This window comes from Aulonocara sp. 'chitande type north' Nkhata Bay, linkage group LG15 (assembly GCF_057382095.1).
Source record: "Aulonocara sp. 'chitande type north' Nkhata Bay isolate Kocher_YH1m ecotype deep benthic linkage group LG15, A_spYH_male_GT1.1, whole genome shotgun sequence".
NCBI lineage: Eukaryota > Metazoa > Chordata > Actinopteri > Cichliformes > Cichlidae > Aulonocara > Aulonocara sp. 'chitande type north' Nkhata Bay.
Window position 1 is genome coordinate 959,466 of NC_141358.1, and position 27,109 is coordinate 986,574.

General features: G+C 46.3%; 1 protein-coding gene across 7 annotated transcripts; it reads left to right on the forward strand.

Moving 5' to 3' along the window:
• hmbox1b (homeobox containing 1 b) lies at positions 1-26,791 on the forward strand. 7 transcript variants are annotated; one of them, XR_015124987.1, is made up of 11 exons: positions 494-678; positions 2,250-2,939; positions 10,614-10,699; positions 12,485-12,595; positions 15,280-15,433; positions 15,645-15,727; positions 16,102-16,197; positions 17,484-17,578; positions 21,040-21,123; positions 22,899-23,530; positions 26,368-26,791. XR_015124987.1 is itself a non-coding variant. In XM_086263557.1 (10 exons), the coding sequence occupies exons 2-10, from the start codon at positions 2,260-2,262 to the stop codon at positions 23,040-23,042; spliced, it is 1,533 nt and encodes a 510-aa protein (XP_086119683.1). In that variant the 5' UTR covers positions 1-395; positions 2,247-2,259; the 3' UTR covers positions 23,043-26,791. The 7 variants fall into 7 exon arrangements, 6 of the variants coding, with proteins under 6 accessions (XP_086119683.1, XP_086119684.1, XP_086119681.1 ...); XM_086263557.1 differs by lacking the exon at positions 494-678 and adding an exon at positions 1-395 and having other exon boundaries at positions 2,247-2,939; positions 22,899-26,791; XM_086263558.1 differs by lacking the exon at positions 494-678 and adding an exon at positions 1-395 and having other exon boundaries at positions 22,899-26,791.
• Positions 26,792-27,109: the final 318 nt, after the last annotated feature.

The following is a 27,109-nucleotide window of genomic DNA, read 5'->3' on the forward strand; positions in this document are numbered from 1 at the left end:
GCGGGGTTAGGGAGAGCAGCCGCTGTGGCCACATTAAAAACTGCATCACTGTTTTTTGTGACAACTGTAGATCAGCGAGCCATCAGCTCCCCCTCTCCCTCGTTTCAGGGATTTGTAGTCCTTAGCGTAGGGAACGCCGCCGCGTGTTGGAGGCCTTTGCGGGAGTGAAACTACAGTTCCCTCAGAGCTGCTCGGAGGTGTTAGTTGTCAATATGGCTGTTGTCAGACAGACAAAGCAGAGAGGCAAATAATTCGCCTCTGATTAGAAATCCTTGGAAAAGGGTCGGACAGGGCACTGTTCCCAGCTGCTTCATTGCTCGGCTGCAGTAAACGACACCGCGCCGCTTTGCTTCCGTTACAAAGTTAAATGGTTAAGTGGACGATTTGAACCCGAGGTAAGTCCTGTTACTCGGCTCTCTCGACACAGAAAGTGATGTTATTAATATCAAACGCTCGCTAGCCAGCGACGGCGGCTAACGTCAGCTAGTATCGGCGTTGGCACGGCTAGCGTTGTATGCTAATCATCGCACGAGCCCACGGCGACCCGCGTAGCCCACCTCAGGTGGCTAATCGCCCTCCGCGATGCCAGGGGGCTGTTGTCAGTGTGGATTCAGCCTCGGGGGGCAGTGAAGAAAACGAGAGCAATCCTCGAGTGTTACGGAGGGCTCGCCGTGCTGGGTAATTTTGACGTTTAGTCAGGGCGGTTTGTCCGTGTGCCGCACGGAGCGCTCGCTAACGTTAGCTTTCGGGCAAAGGGCGTGAAAGCTGGCATCAGCAGCGCTTCGCCTGCAGCGGTGAAAGGCGCGACGGATCTGTGCTCTCACTGCGGGCCAGCAAAACAAAAACACATGGAGGGGGAAGAGATGCCGCCAACTGCGGGGCGAAGCGCTTTAAGACTGGAAGCGTTTAGAAAGCTGCGCTGTCAGACAATCTTAGAGTTTGTGTTTAACGACACCGTGGCTGTGTTTTTATTTTGTTGTAGTTTTGCTGTTGGCATGACAAACACTCTCCGAGTTCGTGAACTTAGCTGCGCTGTTATCAGGGGACATCCAAGCCCGATAGGAATGCAGACAGCTCCATCTTTAGCTGCTTTAGTTACGTGCAGGGTGAACTTGCCTTCTGGGTGAATGGGTAACTTACCCACTTGATCACAGTGGGCATGAATTCAAATGTTCTTGTTTGTTTGCAGCACACATTTTTCTTTCACTTGCATGTTTAAGCTCACTAATCCAAATCCAGCGGTCTTCTGTTGTGTGCAGCCCGTCTTTCTGGGGTGTGACAGATTTTGACTCTGCTTGGTAATGATTTACAGCATTAGCAGCTCACCTTCTAAACACCAAGGACTAGTTAATGTTCACCTGTCAGCGCTGCAGAAATAATGTGCTCAGACCCAAAATGACCCTTTACTGCACGTGTCTGAAGGCCTGGTAATGGTTTATGTGCCAGTGTCCCCCCATTATTTATGATAACTTCAAATGCACTCAGAAGTCATTTATGTTTCCTCCCCCCTCCGCTCTGTCCTCCGCACAGTTTGGAGAAAGACAGATGTAGAAAAATGCCAGTGACCCCTTTTAAACCGTTTATCATATCGGCACAGGTCGGGCTGGCACAGAAGATGGAAAATCTGCCGCAGTCTGATTCCAGTTGCATTGATTTTGAGCACAGCAAATTGCTCGTGAAAAACATACAGCGTGGGTGGTGCGCAGAGCCGAGGATGTATTGTGGCTCTTAAAGAACGACAGACAGAATGTTAAGATAGCATCAGCTGTCAAGGTGACTCTGGCACTCTGTGCGTGTTGCCTGCTGCTTCCCAAAAATAGCTGATTTTTATGCCCTGCCCCTCCCCTCGCCTTTTTTTCTTTCACACTTCTGTCTCTCGCTCTTGTCTTCCTTTTCTTCTCCGCTGCCTCTTTATATTTTCTTCCTGCAGTTTTTTATTCCCCTCCCTTCCCACCCGTTTTATGCCTACTTTATCCCTCTAACTCTCCTCCGCTACCTTTATCCTCCTTCCCCATCTGTGACTGCGTTCCTTTTCACTCTTTGCTACTTAATCCTCTCATTTCCTCTGTCATCCACCATCCCCTCCACTGCCTGACTTGCTCCTCCTTTCCTTTCCTTCTCCACTTACTTTTCTAAGGATTCCTTCCTACTTTCCTCAACTTGCCCCGTCTGCATTTCCTGTTTCCTTTCCTCGGCTTGTGTTCCTCTTGTGTTTCTCAGCTTGTCTGTATTGTGTCTCATCTCAGCAGCAGCAGCAGGATGTCTGAGTTCAGCGAGGAGCCGCGCTTCACTATTGAGCAGATAGATCTTCTGCAGCGGCTGCGTCGCACCGGCATGACCAAGCAGGAGATCCTGCATGCGCTCGACACTCTGGACCGGCTGGACCGGGAGCACGGCGACAAGTTTGGCCGCCGCACCTCTTCCTCCTCCTCCTCCTCGTCCTCCTACGGCGTAGGCGGGGCCAACAGCTGCACCAACAACTCTGCCTCTAATACTACTACTACCACGTCATTCAACAATAACAACACTGCCTCGGCAACCACCACCTCTTCAGCGTCATGCAATGGCGGCGGCATCAACAGTGGCGGTGAGGGTGGAGCCGCCGATCACGCCGCCGCTGCTGCCTCTTCAACGACCTCCAAAATCTCCACAGCCACGCAGACGCAGTTCAACAGCGCCGGGGGGCTCTCGCTGTCTCCCAGCAACAGCTACGACACGTCTCCGCCTCCAGGGCCGCCGCCGCCCTCTGCCATCCTGCCGTCCCCGGTCTCGCTGGTGGCCCTGACACAGAACGGCCGCGACAGTCTAGCTGCCACCCCCAACGGAAAACTGTCTCCGCCACGATATCCGGTGAACAGCGCTGCAGCGACGCGAGCGTTCGGGTTTGAATCTACAGAGGAAGATCTGGATATCGATGATAAGGTGGAGGAGCTGATGAGGTGAGAATGACCAGAGAAACTTTGTCGAGTCTGTTTGTAGAACTGGGAAGAATAATGCACTGCACAAAAACGTCACCAGAGGGCAGTATGTAGTAGTACCAGGCTGCTGAGCTCAGTAAGCTGTGAAAGATGGTGACGGGGAATAATACTGCGGGGTGTAAATGGTTCTTATATAGCGCTCGTCCGAGCACTCAAAGCGCTTTATACAGCTAATTCATTCACCTGTTCACCCAATCACACGCTTAAGTATCTAACATTCATACACATTCACACTCCGATGGACGCATCGGAGAGCAACATGGGGTTAGTATCTTGCCCAAGGATATTTGGCATGCAGCAGCCTGGGATCGAACCACCGACCTTCTTAGTGGCTGATCCGCTCTGCCACCTGAGCTACAGCCACCCCACACTTACTGCTAGTGAGTCACTGCTAGGATGGTGAAACTTCAAGCGGCTAGTCTGAAATAATCATCGACACGCCTCAGTCTAGTGTGGCGCTGTCCACAGTCACAGTACTTTCACAGAAAACACACGGACGACACTGAAACTGTTTCTACAACTCGATGCCTGTTTTCCTGTTGTTTTGTTCTTAAAGGTTGCAGCCGTCACTAGGTTGGGGGATTGCTTTTTATCACCAGTAAAGCTGGTAAGGTGAGGGCTAATTAGCAGGAACTTCAGTTGAAGCTTCATTGTGTGCAGCTGCTGCTAGAACTATACATGAAGCTGTAGATATCTCATGTTCATTTGTGTTCATGACCTGGGGGCTCTAAATGTAATATCCATGCTGTTGCATTTAGCTTCATGTTGCATAAAATGTCTTTGGGAAGCCTGTCTGTAGGTGATGTTACTGAACAGTGATGAAATGATTCTTGCTTCACAGCAAGAAGGCACTAGCAAAAAGTTACGGGCAGATTTAGATAAAAACCTTTGGAGGTGATTGTGATTTGGATCCAAATTTGTGTGAGAGGAACAAGATTGGACACTGAAGAAAGTATTGCAAACGTATCTGGATGCAAGTGCCCAGCTCGATGCACGTGGAGGGAATTTTCTGGCTTGGCTGATCGATACACCTCGAAGTCTGAAACAGCAGCAAGTGCAAGGTTGGTTCATCTTCTCAGGGAGTCATTTGTGATCTTCATTCTGAGGTTTATCCCACTTTGTCACTTGACTTTTACCAGTGGGACGTCGGGATGTGCGCACCGATGAGCTCATTAGTGAGCTCGTAGTGTTACTGATTGATCAAAGCTTTAGGAATCTATTTAGCTTGTTTATTTGTACAAAGCTCATTTGAGTGAACACACAGCAATTCAGCAGTGGGTTTAAAGCTGCCTGGGTCCTTCCTGTGGAGAGTCTGCATGTGTGGCTGCTCTGGTTTCCTCCTGCAGCCCAGAGTTAATTGGTAATTCTAAAATTGGCCGTAGGTGTGGACTTGAGATGGAGAGAGCGTGTAAGTGTATAGATTGGAGCCCTGTGCGAGTGTGGCTTGTTTGAATGGTCAGGACGACAACAAAAGCACTGTGGAGACGACTGTCCATAAAGCTTGTGGGCTTTTCCCCTTTAACTTTCTTTACCTCTTATATCATATTGTGATGATGATGCCCACTTGAGGGGAAATCAGGGGCTCTACAGTATGGATGTAACATGCAGCTAACAAAAAGTTGAATTTCACTCTCAAAAGCTTATTTTAGCAACATGTGGTAGCAAGGTGCTGTCGATTCCTGAGACACCCAAACATAACAGTTACTCTGAGGTGTCAGAGTTGTCCACACTCCACTATAACACGTGTTATACACAATTTAAAAAAACCTTGGTTTCTCTTAGAAGGATGTTTTCTGCTGATAGATGGAGGTAACTTCCCACAGTGGGGAGCTGTGCCTCGTTTGGCCCACAGGTGTGGGAGGGTTGTCTGTAATGGCACAAATAAGAGGGTAAAACAGGGTTAAGGGCACGGTTTCACAGTAATGGGCTCATCCAGTGACGTGTGTAAGGAGTTTCATTCATATAGACAAACGCGTCATTTTCTCCAGTTTGTGTTGTAGACTTTTGCAGTCACAGCGTCCTCAATCTGACTGTGCGGCTGCACCCGTTCCTGCGTGGTGGCCTTTCTGCCAGCGGCACTTTAAGGCGGCATTAGAGCAGGGCGATATGACCGAAAATATTTATCACGATATACATTCGAAAATTTGTGATAACGATAAAACTGACGATATAATTGACACGAGGCAAAATACTTTACAACTCCTCAACTTTATTAGTGCAAAAGACCCAACAATGTATTTTCACTTAAACAAGCAGCTGTTTTTTGCATTAAAGTTATATAAAATGTAACAGTGCAAATTCCTCGCTGACAGTTTAACCAAAAGGCATTTCCAGTGGAAACTGGCCGACATGTCCTCAGCATAACCATGTATAACATCCACAAAACTTAAAAAGAGGTTATACACACACAATACGGTAACATTATGTTGAAGCACAGCACGTATCGCTCCGCGAGGCTCCGCCTACGATAGCCGTAATGCTCCGACAATCCATCAAGCGGTGCGGCTTCGTAGCTTAGCAAAGTCGTACTGAAACATTTGACAGATTTTCGAGCACCGTGCACATAAAATCGTTTCCCGAAACACAACCAGAGTTCATACATAAGGCACACGGGATTATAAGGGGCTCTGTCAACTTTCAGAAAAATCAAAGGATGATTTTAAGTGCGCCGTATTTTCCAAACAACACGGTAATAACGACGGCCCGCTAGCATGCGCTACCAAAAATAGTGCTTTGTTGTGTATCTGACGGACGAAAGCTAAACCAGTTCCACACCAGTGAAGCTGCAGCATTTTTACAAACCAGTTCAGGTTCATCTGTTTCATTCAACGATCTGCTTTCGCTCTTCTCGTTCTGCGTCGCCGCCATGTGCGTATGTAAACCTAGGCGCTGCGCACGCGCGTTTTACCCATATTTCATTTTCTTATCGTTGCCCAACATTACATTACCGTGAACGGTATGATATAGCCCCGCCCTAGGCGGCATTCATCTAAAGCCACGAGTTTGTCTGGGATGATGGCCAGGTGCTAAACGGCCGTAAGCGTGGACTCCTAAAGCTCTTTGGCAGCCTCGTGCCAGTAAGCAGTCTGAGAGTTGAGTTTGTGGTCTTGGCAGTCATTTTCACACATCTCCACACCTGATTGTGCACACTAGTGTGTTTCCTAGTTTGTCTTCAGCTCTATTTTTGTATTGAGCTCTATATTTGTCAGTGACCAAGTCAGTTCATCGTCTGTTTATCTTCTTTACTAAAGTAATAACTGACCTGGAGGGGTTGAAGATGGCGTTCTTTTTTTTAAGGTCGTATGTGTGTGAAAGCGTCTCTTTTACACTGTGTCGACTGTTTGCACGTCGCTGCTCGCTTCACTGAAAAGATGAAATGACAGGGAGAAACAGGTTGCTTTGAGCGGATCTCACAGTGAAGGAAAGTAGAAGTATATGGAGACGAGGCATTCACTGCCAGGACTGGTGCTTCCTGTGTCCTTGCATCGTTCCCTCCTCGGTGTGCGCTCCTCACCGCGGTCGACACATAAACAGACTTTTATTCTGCGCTGATGTTAGCCGGGAAATAAATCAAATGATTTTTTTATTGATAAGGATAGAAGGCCAGTGAGGTGCAGAGCCTTTTCTCCTTTAAGGTTAAAAATAAAAACCCAGGCTGTAGGTTACATATATTCAAACACAAACCCTTTAGAGCCCACCATAGACCCAAGTCTGCCAGAGCTTATCTTTATATTTTTATATGCTGTAGTGCAGGGCTCGCAAAATCGCTAGCCCGACGTCCCGGGGCTAGCGATTTTTCCAGTCGGGCTACCAAAATCTCTCTCTGCCCTGCCCGTCGGGCTATCGTAGGAAGGAAAAATATATGTCAATGCTTTTGCATTCTTTCGGAAATGTAGCTGGGTAATTATGTCATTGGCATCGGTGAGCCACTGTCAATATGTGACATATTGAAGTCGCGTTTGAATTTGCGCTTGTTTTTTGCTTTCACTTTGCAATCGCGCGAACTGTGTATAGAGAGCGACAGCACTGATTGGTGAGTGATGATAATTTGTGCACCAATTCCTCTGACATCGTCTTATTAATCGTTAGCTTACTATGCAAACATGACAAGTGAAATCTCCCGCAGCTTAAACATAGCCATAAAAACTGCGGCCTGGGACAGGCTGAATGCATATAACTCCTCATATTTCAAATGCAAAAGAAATATTGTGCTAGCTTATGTGGTTGCAATTCTACCGGCATTTAAAAATAGTTGTGCAAAACGGAGCGTGCACGCTTCGATAGGCCTTGAAGGGTTAAAGCTATCTGGATGTGTCTATGCACTGGAAACTCTGCACACACAAAAAGCCTTGTACACGTGGGTTTCCATGTGCTTCTTGCTTTCTAGGAAAAGGATTCATGTTGAAAGATTTCAAATATCCGTTACCAGAATTAAAAATGTTCTTAAAAAAAAATCTCTTGTTACACAAATTTACCTTCACTTGGAGATTTTAGAAAAATGGAGGTGGAGAGGGCAGAGGCAGCAGTTCATGTGTCTCATCTACTACATCTACTCTTATTTTACAGTTTGTTCATACAAAATGTTTTCATGGTGAAGTCTGAAGTATTTGCGAGCAGCATTATCTAGAAATGTTTTTGAGCCAAATGTCTGATATGATTTCAGGAACCTGGAATTTCAAAAGTGAAGCTAAAGTTTGACACAATCGTCTGAAAAATGGACGGCACAGACAGGAGCTCCTCGTTCTCTCGCATTTGATGCAAAACCGTTTCTGTTTGCATCCGTAACACTAATGATTCTTCATGCTGCACGATCTGTCTCGTGCACCGGAGCTGTTGTATCTGATCTCACTGAGTCAAAGGTGGTTTAGTCTGAAGGCTGAGCGTTTTGCTTACACAGATTACGTTTTCATACCACGTTCAGTATGAGCATGCACCACTGTAACAGCACAGCTACAGACCAGTAGTCCTTGGACGAATCCTGGACGTTATACGCTTGTCTCACAGAGATGCAGCATATAGACCGTTACACATGTACTAAGAAGCGTGTTGGACGGGGCTGTGACGTGTGGATGGGCCCAGGCACCGTGGGCCCTTCTATTTCTGGGGTTTTTCACGTGACGTCACCCTGTTGACAAAGTCTGTCGCTCACAGACTGACAGACACACCTGCCGACGTACTCCAGATCTGTTCGGGGACCCATTTTGTGATCATCTCACACACACAGTGAAAGCAGCAGCAGCAGCGTCATCACGACTGCTGCATGTGCCCTACATTATCTGGCAGTGCTGTTCGTTCCAGCACAGAGGAAGTGGAAATGTTTTAGCTGCATCACATACACCAAAGTTGTTGTCCTCCTCGTTAATCCCCAGCATTTCAAAGGCTGCCCTGGGAAACAGGAGCCAGTCATATTTGGACTTTTTACTTTTTCTGAGCCAAGCCATCTCTGCATCTTTCCCCAGCTTGAATATGAGAGTGCTGCGCTTGTCTTCATGCAGCCTAGCCTGCCGGGGTTAACGCAGACCGTGAAACTTTGCAGTTTAGTCCCATCTAAATGACCTCCCTGACTCGGGCATTTGCTCTGCTGTCGTGAAACTTGCCTTTCCAGCTCCCGTCACTTTGACATCTGACTTGAGGAAATGTTTTGCTGTAGCAGCGCGCCCGTCTGCAGTTCAGCTGCGACACAAATGCAGATCTGTTGCCAGATTCTTACTATGAAGATGGGGACTAAAGAGATCCGGTTTTAATACCGGATAAAGAGACGGCAGCGTTCTGGTCTCTCCTTAGGAGCAGAGCACGTGATGGATGAGAGTTTTGGCTCGTCCCCTGCGTCGCCCACAAAGACGTGCATCCTGTGAGGCTTCAGAGCAACCCGAGCCGGCACAGAGGCACTTTTGTCGGGACGATGCACATCGTCAGAAAAGGGAACCGCTCGAGTTCAAGCTGATCTCCTGTAAGAGGGAAGAGAGAACAAGCTTTGTGTTGTGCACCTCTGGAAACATTACATGAAACTGCATTTAGTAACATTCAGCTTGGTTAGGTTTTGAGAGCAGAGGCTCAGAAGTTTTTCAGGCCCATTGACAGGTAAAGTGTTCATAATCTATTAAAGTGTGCGTGTTAGCGCCTCGTCTCTTCCTCCTCTAAGCACTTCACACATGCGCTGTCTCCTCCTACTGCTGTGCTGTCCCGCTGCCTTCAGCTGCCCTGTGTGAACTGTACGAGTAAGAATAGGCTCCGTCGTCAGCGACCGGCCCGCTGCTCACTCGCGCTGCCTCTGCATTAGATTACGCGTCCTTTTTAGAACGACCGAGAAGTTAAGTAGCGTTCAAAAGCCCTCGTCTGCTGCAGGGCTCTCCAGCTTCTCGCTCGGCAGGGCTGCGGGGGCGTGACACGAGGTCTCAGCCTGTCCGCGGTCCACGGTGCCCTTTCCCTTTTTTCTCACTTTCAAAGTGCACACTTGCTTCTCTGCAGGAGTTTGGCCTTTGAGTTGGCACCCAAAACATCCCCCCCTCTCCTCCCCGGTCTCGTAGCTTGTACAGCAGCTCGTGCTACATTGATTCACTGGTGTCGATACAAGCAGCGTTTTTTTCTTCAGGCTCTAATTTTAGCCCGCGCCGTGAGAGGCTGGCGTGGATGATATTGATGCTGGATGTCAAAGAGTCATGACGCATTTTCATTTCACAAATATGCCAAACAGAGTGCTTAGGACTTTGATGCGATTTCCATTTTGACTGTGTGAGCCTGGGATAGCGGCTGGTTCAAAGGCTGCTGTGATTGTGGGGTGGGGGGCGGGGGGCAGGGAGGGCGCCTGCTGGAAACGCTGTCGTGTAAAAAACCTGAATGCACTTTCAGATTCAGACACGTGTTCAGTCTGTGCTAGACGGGAATGAAGCTGAGACAGAGTGTGCGTGCGTGCGTGCATGTGCGCGCGTGTGCATGTGCGCGTGCGTGCGTGCGTGCGTGCGTGTGTGTGTGTGTGGGAGGGGAATGGGCTTGATGCCAGAAAGCAGGGTGGGTACACTGTGACTGCACATCCTGCGTTCCTGCGAGTCTCTGCATGCTTTATATATATTTATTTTCCTGCTGCTGTGAAGTCAGATAGCGGACACATGCCCTTTTAAATGCATTTTGAAAATATAGATTACTGGATTGCGGCTCGGCTCTCAGAGCCGCTGCCTTCATGTTCGTCTGAAATGCAATGCTGATTACGTGGGAGCTATAAAAGAGGGGGAAGCCACGGTACATGCTGTCGACGTGCAGGCCAGAGCAAAGAGGAGCTGCGGTTTCGTAGGTTGGCCGTGAATAGGTGCAATAAAGAAACGCATCGAATCATCATGAACGTGTTATTGTGCAGAAAACCAGACGAGTGGCTTTTTCCAAATGAGAATGAATTGGTGACAAAAGCATTAAACATGTATGCATTTGCCCTTTTAAGCTGGGTAATTATGCAGCAGGTTGCCTGTGTAATGGCACAACAATGAAAGCTGTAATTCACTTCATATATTTTTTACAGCTGTCTAGCAGCCAGACGTTGCCCCAGCTTCCCAAATGTGTAATAATGAAGCTGTTTTCTTTGCATTTCTGCCACCTGTGTCGAGCTGCAGGTTATGAAGATCTCTGTGTGCTCTGTGTTTGCAGGAGGGACAGCAGTCTGGTGAAAGAGGAGATCAAAGCCTTCCTGGGGAACAGGAGGATCTCTCAGGCAGTGGTGGCACAAGTTACCGGTTAGTAGCTGACACGCTCAGCCACGTCACTCGCATCAGCCGTTTCCTGTTGCCATGCCACGTTCGCTCCTCCTCACTTTTGACATTGGCGTTTGAGGAACTTTGTGTTATTGTGAAAAGCTTGTGTCCTGACCCCGAAGACATCGTAGACTTGGGCTGCCCCCTAAACACTGACAAAGCGCCTGATTTCACGCATCTGTCAGTGGACCTTTTTTGTGTGTCTGCATCATCTCACACATAACAACACAAGATCATTTTTGCACGTCGAGCTGTTTCTCACAGATTGGCGGGGTGTTCTTGAATTCATTATGAAGCGAGTCTGTTCGTCGGTTTCTTCTTTGAAAGTTGATACGCTTCCTCTCATCCTCCACATGAACTGAACGTCTTGTTCAGCAGTCGTTGTCCTGAGTTCAGTGCATGAACCAGATTTGCACCTGCTGCAGGATCTCAGTGGTGACCCTGCAGTGCTGCTGCTGCTGTGCAGTGGAGCTGGAGTCTGAGCGCAGCATCAGAAGCTTGTGGATCCTGAGCCTGCACACAGCTGTTTAGCTGCAGCTGGAAGGAGAGCGAGGGCCTTTTCACACCCATGGTTTGGTTTCTCCTTACACAGGAAAATGTTTGTGAACTCATCAACACGTGAGAATATTTAGTCCTCTTATTGGCCAGATGTGCCTGAGAAACAAAGTGAATATAGGAGGAAGGTGTTCTGGGTTGGTGGAGAACATGGAGAATTTTATATTAATTTCATGGCTGCGAGCCAGAACTTTGCACGCCCACCCTTTGGCATCCCAAAATGCAAAGGATACAAGACTACGGGAAGGAACTTAAATTTCCACCTCAGATCGAGGTCGCATCACGTTCACACTACAAATAAAAAGTTCGTTCTGCGGTTCCGGTCGTGGTTCCTACCACACGACCGGAACCGCAGCTGGATCGTGGGTTTGCCAAAACACTCGGCCGACACTGAAGCGCAGCACAGGAGTGTGTAAACTGACCGGGGCAGTGTTTGCATGCCCACGGACCAAATTACTAAAGGCCCAGTGTCACAGGCCTAGTTTGAGATCAGTTTGCATTGAAGACACGCGGGTGCCTGTGTTCACTAACTAAAAGCTGAGCAGTAGTAAAACTTGCAAACGGGAAACAGAACTTTTGCACCACATGTTTCACAACACGTGGTGCAAAAGGCGCCACACAAAGGGTTTTAAAATCACGTTTGTCCCCAAAAACAGCATGACGCTTCATATTGAGCAGAGGCAGCTGAAGGCCAGTCGGTGCTCTGACATGAGGCGAGCTGAGGCTGTACGGGCGAAGCTTGGGCCAGTTGTTCTCAGGTCAGGTTTAAGGTGGAGTGCAAAGAAAGGCTGCTTTGTTACCAACAAGTCACCTGTATAATTCTGAACTCTGTATTACAGTTGACCCGTAGAAGAACACCCCTGTGCTGTTGCACACATTGTGGGTTTGTTGTTTTTGTTTTTCTGCAGGTATTAAAGTCACACAAAGGAATGTAACTAACATTACTCAATAACCAAACAGGTGCTGCAAAATAAGGCCAGAAACCGTGGCATTTAAAAAGTCGTACAGCTCAAACTCAGACCCAGCTTCCAGCAGCGTTTGACTGATAAGTGATGGAGGAAGACAGAAAGTCTGAACTTATGTGAGAGGAAACGCCGTGTGGTCCTTTTCCTATTCTGCTCTGTGTCTGTTGAACTCTTCCAGTGCTTGTCTACACTTTGTGCTCTGTGCAAAAACCACTGTGATGTAATTTGATGTGTGGCTGCTTTCCAGGCATCAGTCAGAGCAGGATCTCCCATTGGCTGCTGCAGCACGGCTCCGACCTGAGCGAGCAGAAGAAGAGGGCTTTCTACCGCTGGTACACGCTGGAGAAAACCACACCAGGTACATCTGGCTTGATTAACTGGCACAATATGTTTTGGCGCTTTGCCCTCATTCGACAGTTGGCAGTTGAGAGTACGTGATCGTGGGGGAAGGCGTGACCCTGCAGTTTGTGTGTGTCGCTCAGTGGAAGCAAATCGGAGACGATCTCCCCTCCGTATAAGATCTGCTAGTCACATGCTTTGAATCTTTTGCGCCAACCGAATCTCGAAAACGTCCGTCTTAGCGATGCACACGTACACGAATAGCACATTTGACTGCGGCTGTTGCTTAGCAGCACACTGTCTTGTTAATTTGTCATTTCTGCAGCAGTTATGAAGGATCAAAGCAAACGGAAAGGCTGTTTCACCTCCACCGAGGTAAGAAACGAGGAGAGCAGAGTAGAGTCAGCACAAACACAGCCTAAGTTGATGAGAGTCGGGGAGGAGCAGCCGACTAGGAAATGAATAAATAATTGTTTTGTCCTGAGCATCCTTCACTCAGAAGGAAGCAGAGCGGCAAAGCAGAATGAAGATGGAAGAAGAAACCTCGCAGTGAGCTCCGCACCAGTGTGGATGCCCCGTCGTCGCCTTCCACGTGACATCGCTGCATTGTTACAAGCCGTTCGGTCATTGCACTGGAGATCGGTTCACCGCCACCACTCTAGTCTGAGGTCTCCATTTGGCTTTGATTGGTGGGACAAGGTGGGAGGGGCCAAAGTTTTCTGTTGCTGATGAAGCCATAGTGTCAATCTTGGTGAGAAGTCTCGAGGTGCACCTTTCCTGTTTAAAACTTAAAGACCATTGAACAAGAACAAATCTCTTTACTGAAAACAGGGGTCTCAAACTCGCGGCCTGGGGGCCACTTGTGGCCCACGTCACCCCTACTTGCTCACTGTGTACACTTCTGTCTGCGTATACGAACACGGTGGGAGCAGAAGTGCTGCTACGTGGGTTACTTTGGTCGTTCGATGAAAGGCTTCACTTAGTTCAAATCTGCGCTCACGTTTGTTTGTTTTACAATATTTGAAGTTTAAAAACACAAACACTGCTTTCTGTTTGTTTTGCAGTAGAACAGCAGAGTGGCCCTCAGCTTGTTTACGTTTGACAACCTCGTTTAAAGTGTTGAAAAAACAGTTTCGTGTTTGGCCTCGTGGCTTTAAGCAGAGCTACAAATTAGCCTGGGTTCCCACAGTTGTTGCCAGTGCTAATGGGAACAAAAGGTATGTGTATTTATGTGGACAAATGTCTCCCAGCATATGTCCCAGTTAATTGTTTTCTTCAAAGCTCGTTTCATGAGTCGGTCCCAACAGCAAAGACGTAAAGATAGCAGCAGAGTTTGCCTCTCTGAGCTCAGCATGGAGGCAAAGAAAACTCGCTGCCTCCACTGTTAAATGTTGCTGTGATAATAAAGTAGTGAACATCTTCTGGTATTTGCAGAAATGTTAAATGTTAACAAAAACAGTTTGAAAACTCGGAGGTGCTCTAAGAAAAGTGGAAGAAGAGCTCCAACAAGAAGGGACTACAGGAAGTGACCCGGTGATCAACTAGGAAAGTAAGAATCTGCATCCAACTCGAGTAACTTGTAGCTGTGTAGCATCAGATTCAAGGTAGGACTGCAGTACGAGAGGCATGAAGGTTTCCTGTGTCGTCCTAACTGATGACTCTGTCACTTCTTCCATATTACAGTGTTTTGATCACTATATTATGGAATCTACTCACTTAGAGCTCAGCGGCAGTTAAAGATGTGACTTTATTGTGTTAGATAAAGAAATGTTGGAACCAATGACGTTTGTTTTAGAGAAATGTGGCTGTCAGCAGAACGACAACGGTAGAAATCTAGAAATCACTACTACACCAAAAATGTTTCCAAATTATGTAAAGATTTAGGATTTACCTCTTAGCTCTTGACCTTCAGTGAGGTCATCTTAAATTATCCAGGTGTTTGACTGTCACGATGTCTTGGATTGGAAGCCTGTTGTAACGGCGACTAACTGTCCCAAACTGAAGAGAAAAAAACTATTTGTTGTTATCAAGTAACTTTGGGTTTGCTGCTGTGTGCACGGTCATCCTGACTCCACACTGTAAAGGGTTAACAGGCGAAACGAGAGGCCGGCGCGTCCTTCAGATCCGGCGTGTGTTTTCTGTACCGCCCTATAGCCAGGCAGCAGACGTCCCACGCCCTGTTCTCTGCAGCATGTTCCTCGGTGGAGCCCCGCCAACACCATCAGCTCTGGAAACTGCTCCAAGCTATTTATGGCCAGACTGAGCCCGACCGAGCCCAGCACCCCCCCACGCACGCACCTGCGTCGCTGCTGCAGAGAAAACTGACTCCTCGTTCACGGCTTTCTGATAAACCGGCACCGGCCAGGTGATCCGGTTCGGCCTTGTTAAATGTCCGAGCTTTCAGTGTAACGTGGCGAGGTTTACAAGAGAGCTCGCTCGGTTTCTTTTCTGCTGCGATCGTTACCTGAGCTGACGCGAGTTTGGTGTCCTCAGCATAACTAGTTATCAGCATAACTCGTGAGATTACCAAAAGACGATGTCGCTTGGTTTTTCACGAAGGACTCGGGGCTCTGGCTGCCAGAGCGACCACGGTCCTCGCGCCATCACATCTCTGCGCTGCTGCTCTGTCCTTCTGTCACTTGTGCTTCCAAACCACAGCGACACCTGCAGACTTGTTGACTCTGAGTAATCCTCCTGCTGCAGGTGCCACTCTGAACATGCGACCAGCTCCGTTACCTCTGGAGGAAATGGAGTGGAGGCAAACCCCGCCCCCCCTCACCACCGCCCCCGGCACCTTCCGCCTGCGTCGGGGAAGCCGCTTCACTTGGAGAAAAGAGTGCCTGGCTGTGATGGAGAGGTGAGGTCCAGAGGAAGTGTGCAGAGATGATAGATGGTAGGAGCGCTTCATAACGTCGCTCTTATTTCCTCCAGGAGTCAAACGGTGCAGCCAGCAAAGCCTCGCACGCACTCAGCTGCACCACGTGCACGACAAACAGCAGCCGCTCCAGTTTGTTGACATCGTCCTTGTGAAATTAATTTAATCACTGTGGCTCTTGTGCTATTTATAGCTACTTCAACGACAACCAGTATCCAGATGAGGCCAAAAGGGAGGAGATAGCAAACGCCTGCAATGCTGTTATCCAGAAACCAGGTAAACCAGCAGGTGCACGAAGCTGCACACGTGTTGTTAACTGTAATGAGTGATGGCTTTGTTTGCTGGCTACAGAACTGCGTCTGCGTGGTGCAGATATTGAAGCAGCTGTGAAACGCATCGTGTGAAATCTGTGCTCAGATTGACACAAACAGTCACTTGGACTTGAGGACGGCGTGACGTTATGAATGTGCTCGTTTTGAGCCGTAATTCATAATTATGACAACATTTGACACAAATGTCTTAAAGCATAAAATGACAACATCAAGACAAGTCGTATCCAAACGTGGCCACACTCGGAGTATTCTTCTTCTTCCTCATCCCAAATAAAAGGTTTCAAATATGGTGATGCTGTGTTTGTATGTTTCCTCCAGGGAAGAAGCTGTCTGATCTGGAGAGGGTCACTTCTCTGAAAGTTTACAACTGGTTTGCCAATCGTCGCAAAGAGATCAAGAGACGTGCCAACATTGGTAATGTAGCTCTGTTTAGATTACAAACTGTTAATGAAATGTGTGTTACTGTGTCCCTGCCATGACCTCTGCAGGGGGCTGGCAGTGAGGAGGACGGCTGTAGCTCGGAGGACTTTCAAACTGCTCCAGCCAAACTCGGGTTCTTTAGATATGCCGGCAGTAGAAACATTTTTTTATCAGTGCGTTTATTTATTCTTTCAGATGTTTGAGCTTTTTCACATTTTGTCAGAAGCATTTTAATCAGTGATGCGAGATTTTAGTAGTATGGTTTCTTTAGTGAAGCTTTGGATGAGCCTCCTGCTCATTGGGGTTTCCGCTCTAATCCGGTCTGGACTTTGGTCACTGCAGCTTGACTTTATTTCCTCACTCTTCTGTCATTGGCTAGGTTCGCTGACGTCCCTGGGGTCGCCGTGTGACCCAGCGTGGGTCGAGCTTTGGCTGTCGGACTGATGATGGGCAGCAGCAGTTGCTTCTTTCCTGATTGGCATTGTGTCGCCTGAATGCTCCAGACTTGCAAACTAACAACACTTGTGCTTTTATAGATGTGCTCACACTGCTGTTGATCAGCACCTGGCTGCTGCTTACCGTCCTCGTTACGATGGAGGCAGTAAGGCTGCACTCGCACGCTGCTTCTGCTTTGGGGCTTAGTGTGCAGTTCTGTGGTTGATTTCCATTATGACCTTATATGTAAAACCTTGGAATTAGAAGACGGCGTGTTTCCTTCTTAGCGTGACGGCAGCTGTTCAACAGTGTAACGGTGAATTCGATCTGTCACATATTTGTCAGCCACTTGTAACCTGTTAAAACTTTGTGTCTGGGCCTTCGCTTGCTGTTGCAACTATAATAAATACAGGTTAAAGAGGTAGGGATGTTGGTTGCATTAAAGTATACGTAGAAATACAGTTTATAAGTAAGGTGTAATGTCCATGGGTGTTGGCAGTGCAGTTATCCTCCAATCAGGGTGGAGGTAGGGCATGTCTGACAGCCTGTGGGTAAAAAGTCTGTTCGTCCTCGTCTTGATCTTAAGACTCTTCGTCTTAAGTTGTCTCAGCCAAATATTTGCAGTATTACTTCACTGCTTTCAGCTGTTTACTTCATCCTTACAGCAGCCTTTTACTGACTACTTTCAGACAGGTTCTTTTACTTTGGAGCATCGTTTCTTTCAGATGTATCGGGGCTTCTGTACAACCTCTCGTTGTGTCGCTGGCTTACAGTCACTGCTCTCATGTTTTGTAGTATTGTCAGTGATGCATCATAAGTCTAACGAGCCATCCTCTTTCTCCAAGAAGCCACAATCCTGGAGAGCCACGGGATAGACGTCCAGAGTCCAGGGGGACACTCCAACAGCGACGACATCGACGGGAACGACTTCTCGGAGCAGGTAGTGCAGGATGAACATGTGATCGTACTGAGAAAAGACGGAGCAGCTTTCTGTCTTCCAGCTTTGTTTTCATAATTGATCAACAACAAGCACGAAGCTGCGAGCTTCTCTTGTTAGTGAGCTGTGATCTTTTCTTTTACATGCTGCTCATTTCAGCTTTGTTGACTGTTCTGTCTAATTGGTCTCTGTCTCGTTAGTGTTAATAATCCCAACACGCAGCTTGCAGTGCACCCTGAATATACAAAGCACTTCAAGTTCTGTGCATGATTGAAACTTGAAAGGCGTCAGTGAGCAAATGTTCGTGCCCTCGTTTTGTCCTGTTACCAATGGAAACATGTCTGCTTTACCTGAACACACCAGCTTACTTATGATTGCTCAACATGCAAATCTCAAGCAACAAGGTTACATTTCAAAATATACGCTGCGGCTCCAGCGTTTTAGAACAGCCCGATTTGTCCAGTAATTTATTGCAGTTGAAGTCATTCGGTCCAGTGAACAGCTTGAACTGGTACAAAGGTAAGTGGTGAAACACCACAGGTTTAAAACAAATGATCCCAAAACTGAAACACAATGTCCGTTTCAGAACGATACAAAAAGACCTTTTTCAGGGAACAACATGGGTTAACTGTTTGAAGTAAAGGAGGTTGATACGGCCTTGAAAGCTGCTGCTCCAACTTTCCTGGATCACTTCAGCCCCTCTGCCTGTAGTGTTGGAGCACACTGTGGTACCAGACCCTGGACAGCATCAGCTGAGCAGTATTGTACTGCAGAGAGTGTTGGCACAGAAATGGTGAGAAAAAGGGAATTAACCGTGGAAGAGACACAGACCGCCACAGAAAAGTAGGAACGTCACAGTGTGAGCGAGTCCAGTTTCCTTCAGCATCAAAGTCACTCAGAAACAAAGTGTGACAGGAAGATGTCTGCAGAGCCAAAGACACGCCTGAGTCAGAGGACAGCAGCCGGTGTGATGGGCGGCTCACTGCATCCTTGAGCAGAACCGTTTTTATCATTTAAGGAATGTTTCTAAACTCGGACTAATGGTGTCCAAAGCTGAACTTGAGATGATTATCCATGCTTTTATTTCTTGACGTTTAGACTCTGTAATGGTCTTTTTACTTGTTTTAATCAGCTTTAAATCATCTTCAGACTGTGCAGAAATATGCAGCACGACTTTTAACAGGCACCAAGCGAAGATCTCATATCACTCCAGTTTTGGCCTCCCTTCACTGGTTGACTGTAAGTTTTAGGTTTTAGTTTTAACCTTTAGGGTCCTACATGGTCAGGCTCCCCAGTACATATCTGCCCTGCTGAAACGCCATTCTGCTTCCTGAGCTCTGAGGTCATCAGATCAGAGACTGTTGGTGGCCCCACGCACTCGATTTAAAACTCGTGGTGATCGGCCTTTCAGCCAGTGCAGCACTCCCACTGGTTTTATTATTTATGTTTTTGATTCTGTTAAAAAGCAGCTGAAGACATTTTTATATCGGCAAGCTTCTAATTAATTGGTTGTATTTTACTGTTTCACATTGTTATTTGTCGTATTTCCATTCTTTTCATCTTCTTTGTTGTAAAGCACTTTGTGATTTTTATCTGCGAGAAGCGCTATATAAATACATTTTACTTACTCACAGCACAGCAGCTTCAGGCACAGAGTCATCGTGGTCATAGTAAGTCTCAGTTTCAGCTGTGAGGAGAGGACGGGCTGCAGCAAGAAAGCCATCAGCAGGACGTCAGAATAAGACAGAGGCTTGGTTCCACAGTGAGTGCCATCACCCGGCTGTTTGCTGATCCAGGGTCGGTGACTCGCACAGAGTGAGAGGCACCCTGAGCAAAACAGCTACTGCAGCACCGTGCAGGACCCTCTGGTGTGGACCCAGTCTGTCAGGAGTTCATCCTACAGCAGGATAATGACCCAAACATCAGTCCAAGAACTACCTCAGGAAAACAGAACAAGATGGTGAGCTTGAAAACATGGAGTGTGCAGCACAGTCTCCAGACTGAAACCCCACCGAGCTGGTTTGAACTGGACAGAAGAGCGAAAGCAACGCAGCCTACAGGGTCCACATTCACGGGAACTTCTGCTACAGATATGGGAGAAGATTTGATTTCTGTTGTAGCCAGAATGCGACGGCTGTTCAGCTGTTATATCTGCCAAAGGAGACACTTTGGTCTATAAACTGATTCCATGATTTCTTTAACTCCAATCGTTTCTGTCAGAGTGCAATGAGACATTCAACTGCAGGATTTTCACAATAAAAGGCTGGAAAAGTCGGAGTTCTAAAACGTTTGACCGGTAGTGTGAATGTGTTTCTCCTGTGAGTAGGGATGGGTATCGATAAGATTTTCACGATTCCGATTCCATTTTCGATTCTGTTTAACGATTCGATTCTTTATCGATTCTTTTTACAAAGGAGGACACTGAGGTCGACTAGCTTAGAACTTTGTTTTATATCTTCTCTTTGAACAAGAGAGACATTTAGGAGTAACATGGCCTTACAAACCCAACAGTGAGATCTTAAGAGATCCAGCCTGCGGCTCTTCAATGGGGTGTCACAGGGTCCCCAGGAAAAACATTGTTATTGCTACAGAAGAATATTTATTATTATTTTACATTTACAAAGTATAACATAAATTATTCTGTAGCAATTACACAACAGTAATGTCCCTGCCTACAATTACACACATTCACTTACTGAAAATCATCTGCTGTGGCAAACGGCTGCAAGCCTTTGACCACAAACTGAGTCTCTGCTCGGTGACATTCGTCTATCCTGGCCTGAAAGGAGACGCTGCCGGCAGACTGCAGCGAGAACTGCCAGCATCTGAGCCAGACTCTGTCTGTCTCATCATGGTCACTAAATGCACAGTAATGGCAGGTTTGTAATAAGGCAGATCGCGCTAACATAATATGCACTGTTGTTGATTATTTACCTGCCGCATTGACGGGAGAGGACGTGCAAACGTTACCGCTGCTGCTGGGTTGAGATTCACGAGTCGAGCGGAATTAAAAACACGACATTCATTTAAGGTCATCGTGTGTTTTGTGAGCAAATGCTTTTGCATATTCGTAGTGTTTCCTCCCTTAAATGAAATATCTGCTTTGCAAGTATTGCAAGTTGCCCTGTTGTCATCCGTTCTTGTAAAGTATAACCAAAGTTTTGAGCGTTTGAGCCGCCGTGTTTCCTGCCAGGTAAATGACGCTCCGCAACGTGGCGACGTCATTCGGGGCGACTGGAATCGATAAGGGAATCGTTTGCAAAAATGGCAAACGATCCCAAGGAATTGAAACAGTGGGAACCGGTTCTCAACAAGAACCGGGTTTCGATACCCATCCCTACCTGTGAAGCACCGCTTGCTGTAACAGTGAAAGAGAAGAAGTCATTGTGCAGATTTTACAGTGCTTCTCGCTCTTCAGATGACCTGCTAGCTAACGCAGTAACTCTTTGTTGGAATACCTCCAGGCCTGTGACCTCCCCTATTTTGACAAAAGACCTCTCAGCCGACCTTTTGGCCTTTATCGCCTGGAGCCCACCTCGCCCACACAGGTATCCCACACACAGCAACACGCTGAGACGCTGATGTTTGTTACCATAGATTAGTGGATTGGATTTGGATTGAGTGAATCATCAGCCTTTGTCACGAGTTTCCCTTTTGTGTACCTTTGTGTGTGCGTGTGCAGCACAGCTGTAAATGAGGCCAAAGCAGAGCCACATTTGCATCAGACTGAGGTTAAAGAGGTCCCTCCATGTCCACAGTGCTCTCTCACATTTCTGATGAATATAGTAATCAGATTTCATGTCACTGAAAAGTTGATGACTTGCTCGATGTCACTGATTTTCAGGCTCTTGTCACGCCAGCGTGTTCTTAACATCCAAACGAAGCTTTTGCAGTAGACGTGGTTCATCGTCTGACTGCAGCTGCGCTGTTTTACACTCTTCAAACGTCCGTGTATCAGCCCTGCATTAACCTGACGTGAAAACATGAACATTTATTGTTGAAGCTTTGAAATATAAATTTTTTACAGTTAAACCTTTAATGGTCAACAGCAGCGGTCTAAATCACAGACCCCTCTGAAATCACAGTGACTGGTTTGACCGAGAAACACAAACTACATTTCACAAACTACAATCGATTAGTATTGATTGATTATTGTATTGAGCCGAATTGTTTTCACGTAATACACACAGCAGAATCCTTGAATGAAGCTGACGGTGATATTAATGTGGGGATCTTCTCTGGATCAGCACGTTGCTGAGTGACAGAAGGATGAGGTGTTGTAGACGATCCCTGCGTGTGATCAACCACATTAAACAAACCGTGAATTTGAATCCAGCTCTCAGCGTAGTTCACTGCACTGGCTTCGTGTCCATTTACACGGGCATCTGCCTTCAGAGAGTGAAGGATCGTGGGTCCCAGCACAGACATGATTGCATGAAGTCCTTCCAAACAAAAGCAAACATTTAGCCCGACAGGGGCGACGCTGTGCATCAGTAGCTGAGTGGTTGAACAGTGGGCTTGGACGAGTTCACCACAAAGGGGAAAGGTTAAAACAGCAGCATGAGAAGCACAGACAGCAGCTGCAGCGTTGCCCTGTTTCACTTTGCTCATGCACAAGCTCTTCGTCTTGGATCCTCAGCAGGGGCCGAGCTGAAGAGGCAACAACAGCCCTAACACGAAAGAGGAGCCCACAGAGCAGGTGTGGTCTAACAGTGCACAGCTGCAGCTGCACGTGATGATGACGTGCAAAGGGTAGCACAGGACCTGGGTGGTCCCTGGTATGGGTGGGGGTGTGGCTGACAAAGCTAAAGTGTCACAGTTACCAGGAAATGAAGGGTTTCTGTCCACTAAAATGAAAGCTGGGGCTTAGTGAGCTGTGGATCAGTGCTGTAGTGTGCTGAGGGGGGGACACGTGGGGTCAAATGCATGCAGTTTCTGTCATAGTTCAGTTTTGTGCACACTAACTCAAATTGGCAAAGCTGTGAGTGCAGTGTGTTGCTGTTAGCGTGACCGTGTGGAGACTCTAGACTCTCTGTAGTCAGTGTCAGGCTGCAGACATGAACGTTACCTCCTAACTGGGGATGGGCACCTCAAGCAAAAACACCAGGCTTTCCTCAGAGAGCCACTACTGTCACCTTGTGGTAGAAGTATCCCATTACATGCTTTACTTACTTACATACTTTTTTTTTTTTTGTCTTTTTAAATGATTTCCTTTAACATGTCAAAAGCACGTGTTCTTTCCTTACCTCTGATGTAGAGACATTCTGTTTCCTGTCATGACCTTTGTCCTTGATGTTCCTCCCAATGCTCCTCCCTCTCCCAGGACGACAGCGCAGCGCACAGCGAGCACCAGGACCCCATCTCTCTGGCTGTGGAGATGGCTGCCGTCAACCACACCATCCTGGCCCTGTCCAGAACCGGAGGGGGGCCCAACGACATCAAGACGGAGTCCCTGGAGGACGAATGAACTGCACAGGACCTGGGATGGAGGAAGGGGACGAGAGAAGGGAGTGTAATAGATGGAGTTGGGGGACTGAAAAGAGACCAAAGTAATGCTACTTAGTAAAGCTTCATCATCTGCTCCTCAGCCAGCCCCTTACCAACTCTCCCTTCTCTCCTGGCCTCCCCCTTCCTCTTCCCTCCTCAGAGTAATCCTTGTCAACAGTAATTACCCCCAACCCCGCTCCACCTTACTCCATATATTGACACAGCTGGCAGAAATGGGTGACTGTAGGCCCTGTGATCTCTGTGGAAATGAGCCACAGAAGAAAAGGCGGCTCCCGCAAACCCCTCTAAACGGCGGCTCTTGTCCGGGAGTGTGAACTCTCTCTTCCCCTCAGTACAGGATACCTCTTCTTTCCTTACCTCGTCCTTGCTCCCCTTCTACTTCCCTCTCCAGCCTGGTCGTCTGAGCCGATCCTCAGTCTATCTCACCTCAACGTCAACCTCAGAAAAGTAATGTGTACTGTATATATATTATATACATGTTTTATACATATATATGTATATACATATATATGTATATGGTTCTTATGGTTCTCAGTCTCACTCACCTCATGGTGTGCTACCTATCTACCTACTTACCTGACCCTCAGATTCACCTTATCATTGTGCAATTCATCAGAAGAGCAACCTCTGGCCTAACATCTCGGGGAAAACGGAAGTCAGTCAGCAAAAATGATATCAGAGCTGCGCTGACACTCTTCTCCTCTGTCCATTCCTCAGTAGAATAAATGGCTTTCGGTTTCCTTGCAGTAGAGCTGCTAGGTTGGATAGAAACGTATCTGAACTTTCTGTAGTAGCCTTACGTTCACGCAGACAGACGTTGTTTTTTGCAAGCAGGTTTTCATACAACAGGGATGGGGACTGTGAATCACTGCACTACGAAACATGTTCAGCACACACTGACGATGGCAAACGGTATCAAGGTTTCTATCCAGCAGCAGCAGCAGTGATTCGAGGTTCCTTACTTGCTCTTCCTCTGGTTCTAGGCCAAACAGCAACTGGACGTAGTCATTTCTGCTCCCTGTGACACTATTGTTAAGTACTAAAGACTATGAGGATCAAGCTGCGGTCAATGTGATAATCGAGCAAACTTTGTAAGCTATCTAATAAGACGAGTTATGCTTTGTTTGAAACATCATCCATGCCAAAGGAAAAGAGAGACGCTAAGCTAATACTGATCTGAAAACAGTGTTAAAGTCCATCCAAAGTTATTTATACCAACTCCTTTGGCCTACGCAGGTTTATTTCTTGACTCAGTATAGGCATGACACTACAGCAGGTCTGTGTCAGTAAAGGTAAGTTTTAGCAACCAGGCATACAATGATAAAATACCCTGAAGCTTTTTACTACTTCTGTGACGCTGCCTCGTTATAATAGTAATGTGCTTTTTCTAATATCAGAGAGGTCAAATTAGATCAAGTCCACAGTGAAAATGGTTACAAATATCAGAAACATGTTCGAGGCTTCTTTCATCTCTGTAGCCTCAGACAAAAACTTGCCATTTCAAAGGGAATCAGAGTCACCGACTACTAAAGAGGTGATTTTTCCTTTTTTTTTGCCCTGATGGAAGGATCTCCAAAACCATCTCTTACTGAATATCACTATGTTGTGAGGTGGGTTGTTCTTATTCAGTGCTGGGGGACTCGACTGTTTATTTTCTGTATTATTTTGTTTGAAGCAGTTATTTCTATATGCCAGATATGTCCTAGCACAAAGTGGAGCTAGAAGCTAGGTTTGCTCAGCTTAGCCACAGGACAGAAGCATCAAGGCCAGCTTTGTCTAACGGGAACAAACCAAATGTCTAAAGTTTATTCTTGAACATGTGACTTGCGGCTTTTCTCTGTGGCTACTTGTGGATCCTTTAACTCCGGCTCGAATTAACTGAAAACTAGCGTTAGCATTGACTGTTAGCTTAAAACACAATAATTTTTCTATTTTTTTTTTTTTTACGTTTTTTCGTGATTTATGTGTTTTAATCAGTAAAAAAAAAAAACGTCAACCAAGTGCACATTTTTTCCCTTTTGTAAAAAGCCTGACTTTCTGCTCAGCTAAGTTAAGCTAGCTTCTAGCATTAGCTCCGTACAGTCGTGACAACAATTTTTTAATTACATTCCCCACGAAGTCAGAGTCCCTGCATTAGCGATGGTTTTGGAGAAAGAAAAGAATATTCTACGAAGCGGGATTAAACTAAACAGTCTGCCAGAAATTTAATGCCGGTCCTCAAGTTTGTGATAGTTTGATTTGGCTGTTGGTGATCATGCACCAAATAAGCTCACAGGTTTAATACTGCGGTTAATGTCTGGTTCCTGCTTGTACACCAACTTCCAGTCCTCAGCTGTAGTCTAGTAAAGCTTGATTTAATTGTACTGCTTCAGTAAGTTCAAAGCTGCAATACAGTGGCTCTCAACTGGGACCTGTGTTTGAAAAAGAAAGAGCTCTCAGCTAAAAACAGTATGTATTTATGCTCATTTTTATGGTATTGTACAAAAACAAATGTTTTGAAATGAATCATGCTTTTTTTTTCTAATTATTTTTCTCTTTTTTTAAATTCTCATTATTTGACTGTTTTGCTCATCCCTTATTTGACTGAACAGCAGTCTTCCCGTTTGTATTGGACATAGTAAGCTACTTTATGAAAAATAAACCATGATGCACCTTAATGAAAATTAGTATTAACTAAAATTAGTATTTAACTAAGTATTGATGTTAACTAAACTTTACATGTAACCTTTAACAAAAAGTCCAATTTCCAATATATGATGGGGAAAGAAGAGAAATTCAAGTAGAGCTGCTTCATTCTAAACTAAAGCCCCAGTATGTGCCAGTCTCTTTGGTAAATAGCACCACACCAAACTCCCTGGTAAAATCTCCAGTTTCTGATTTGAACCAGCGCACGTGTAAACCGTGCACCCGTTTTTGACTCGGACAGATTGAAGCATTCATTGAACTGAGAGCGTGTCTCTTTAAACTACTTGAAATGATCACTTTTTTTTTCCTTCTAAAGAGTTTGGGGGGGAGTTTGGCGTGATGTTCCCCTACAAAACATGCTGCGTATTAGAACTGGTGAAATTAGCATGCATTCAGAGATTATTCCCACTATGAGACACTTTTAAATGAACTGCCTTTGACTTTGAGAGATGCCGTGGCCCAGTTAGCAAGTACAAGTTTTAATCCGCTAGTATTTTTGCATGAACATTGAAGCTTGACAGAAAAGTTCATGGGGTGGATGAAAGAACCCTCAGGTGCTCACAAAGTAGATTGTGCTATTTTTTTTTTTTTTTTTCCAGAAGAAAACTGGAACCCACCTCGAGCGTGACACGGGCACTTCCCCACTCGCTGTCATGCATACTCAATGGAAGTGCTTGCTTTGAAGGGGCGTCCTCTCTTGTGGTTGTCAGGGTCAACATGCCTACGTGTCCTTGTGTGTCCCCTAGTGCAACACCATCCACTTCATCCCAGTATAGCTCAGAAAAAGAGGACTGAATGCTGTTGTATCAATCTCAAATCTAGTTATGTTCAAAATTACTGTATTGCCCATTTCAGAATTTAGTGCCTTTTTTGGACAGTAGACTGTTCTGTAATTAAGATGTAGTATATATACATTTTTTGTACAGTTTCTTTGTTCATTTTTTTAACTTGTGTTTATTTTAGTATGATATATATATATACATAAATATAAATATAATGTACAAGAGAATAAAGCTATATCAATGAGAATGTGTGTTTATGGTCTTGCTGGCTGCATGTATGCAGATCTATACACAGATACAAAGTACACGAATCAAAGCAAGCTTTTAATAATTATCTGAGTCTTACAACCAAAGTTTTCATCTGATGTAAAATGTATAGAAATCATACATATACCAACAAGACAGCGTGCATCACTGTCACAACAGCGTTTGCATTCAAAGGCTTTATGGGGGGCCGGTCTCTCGTCAAAATGCCCGGGCCGATTCTTTGTCCCAGTCCAGCCCTGGGCACGACACGCAGTGAGTTAATCTGAGAAGGTGCATTAAAAAATAAATGGCC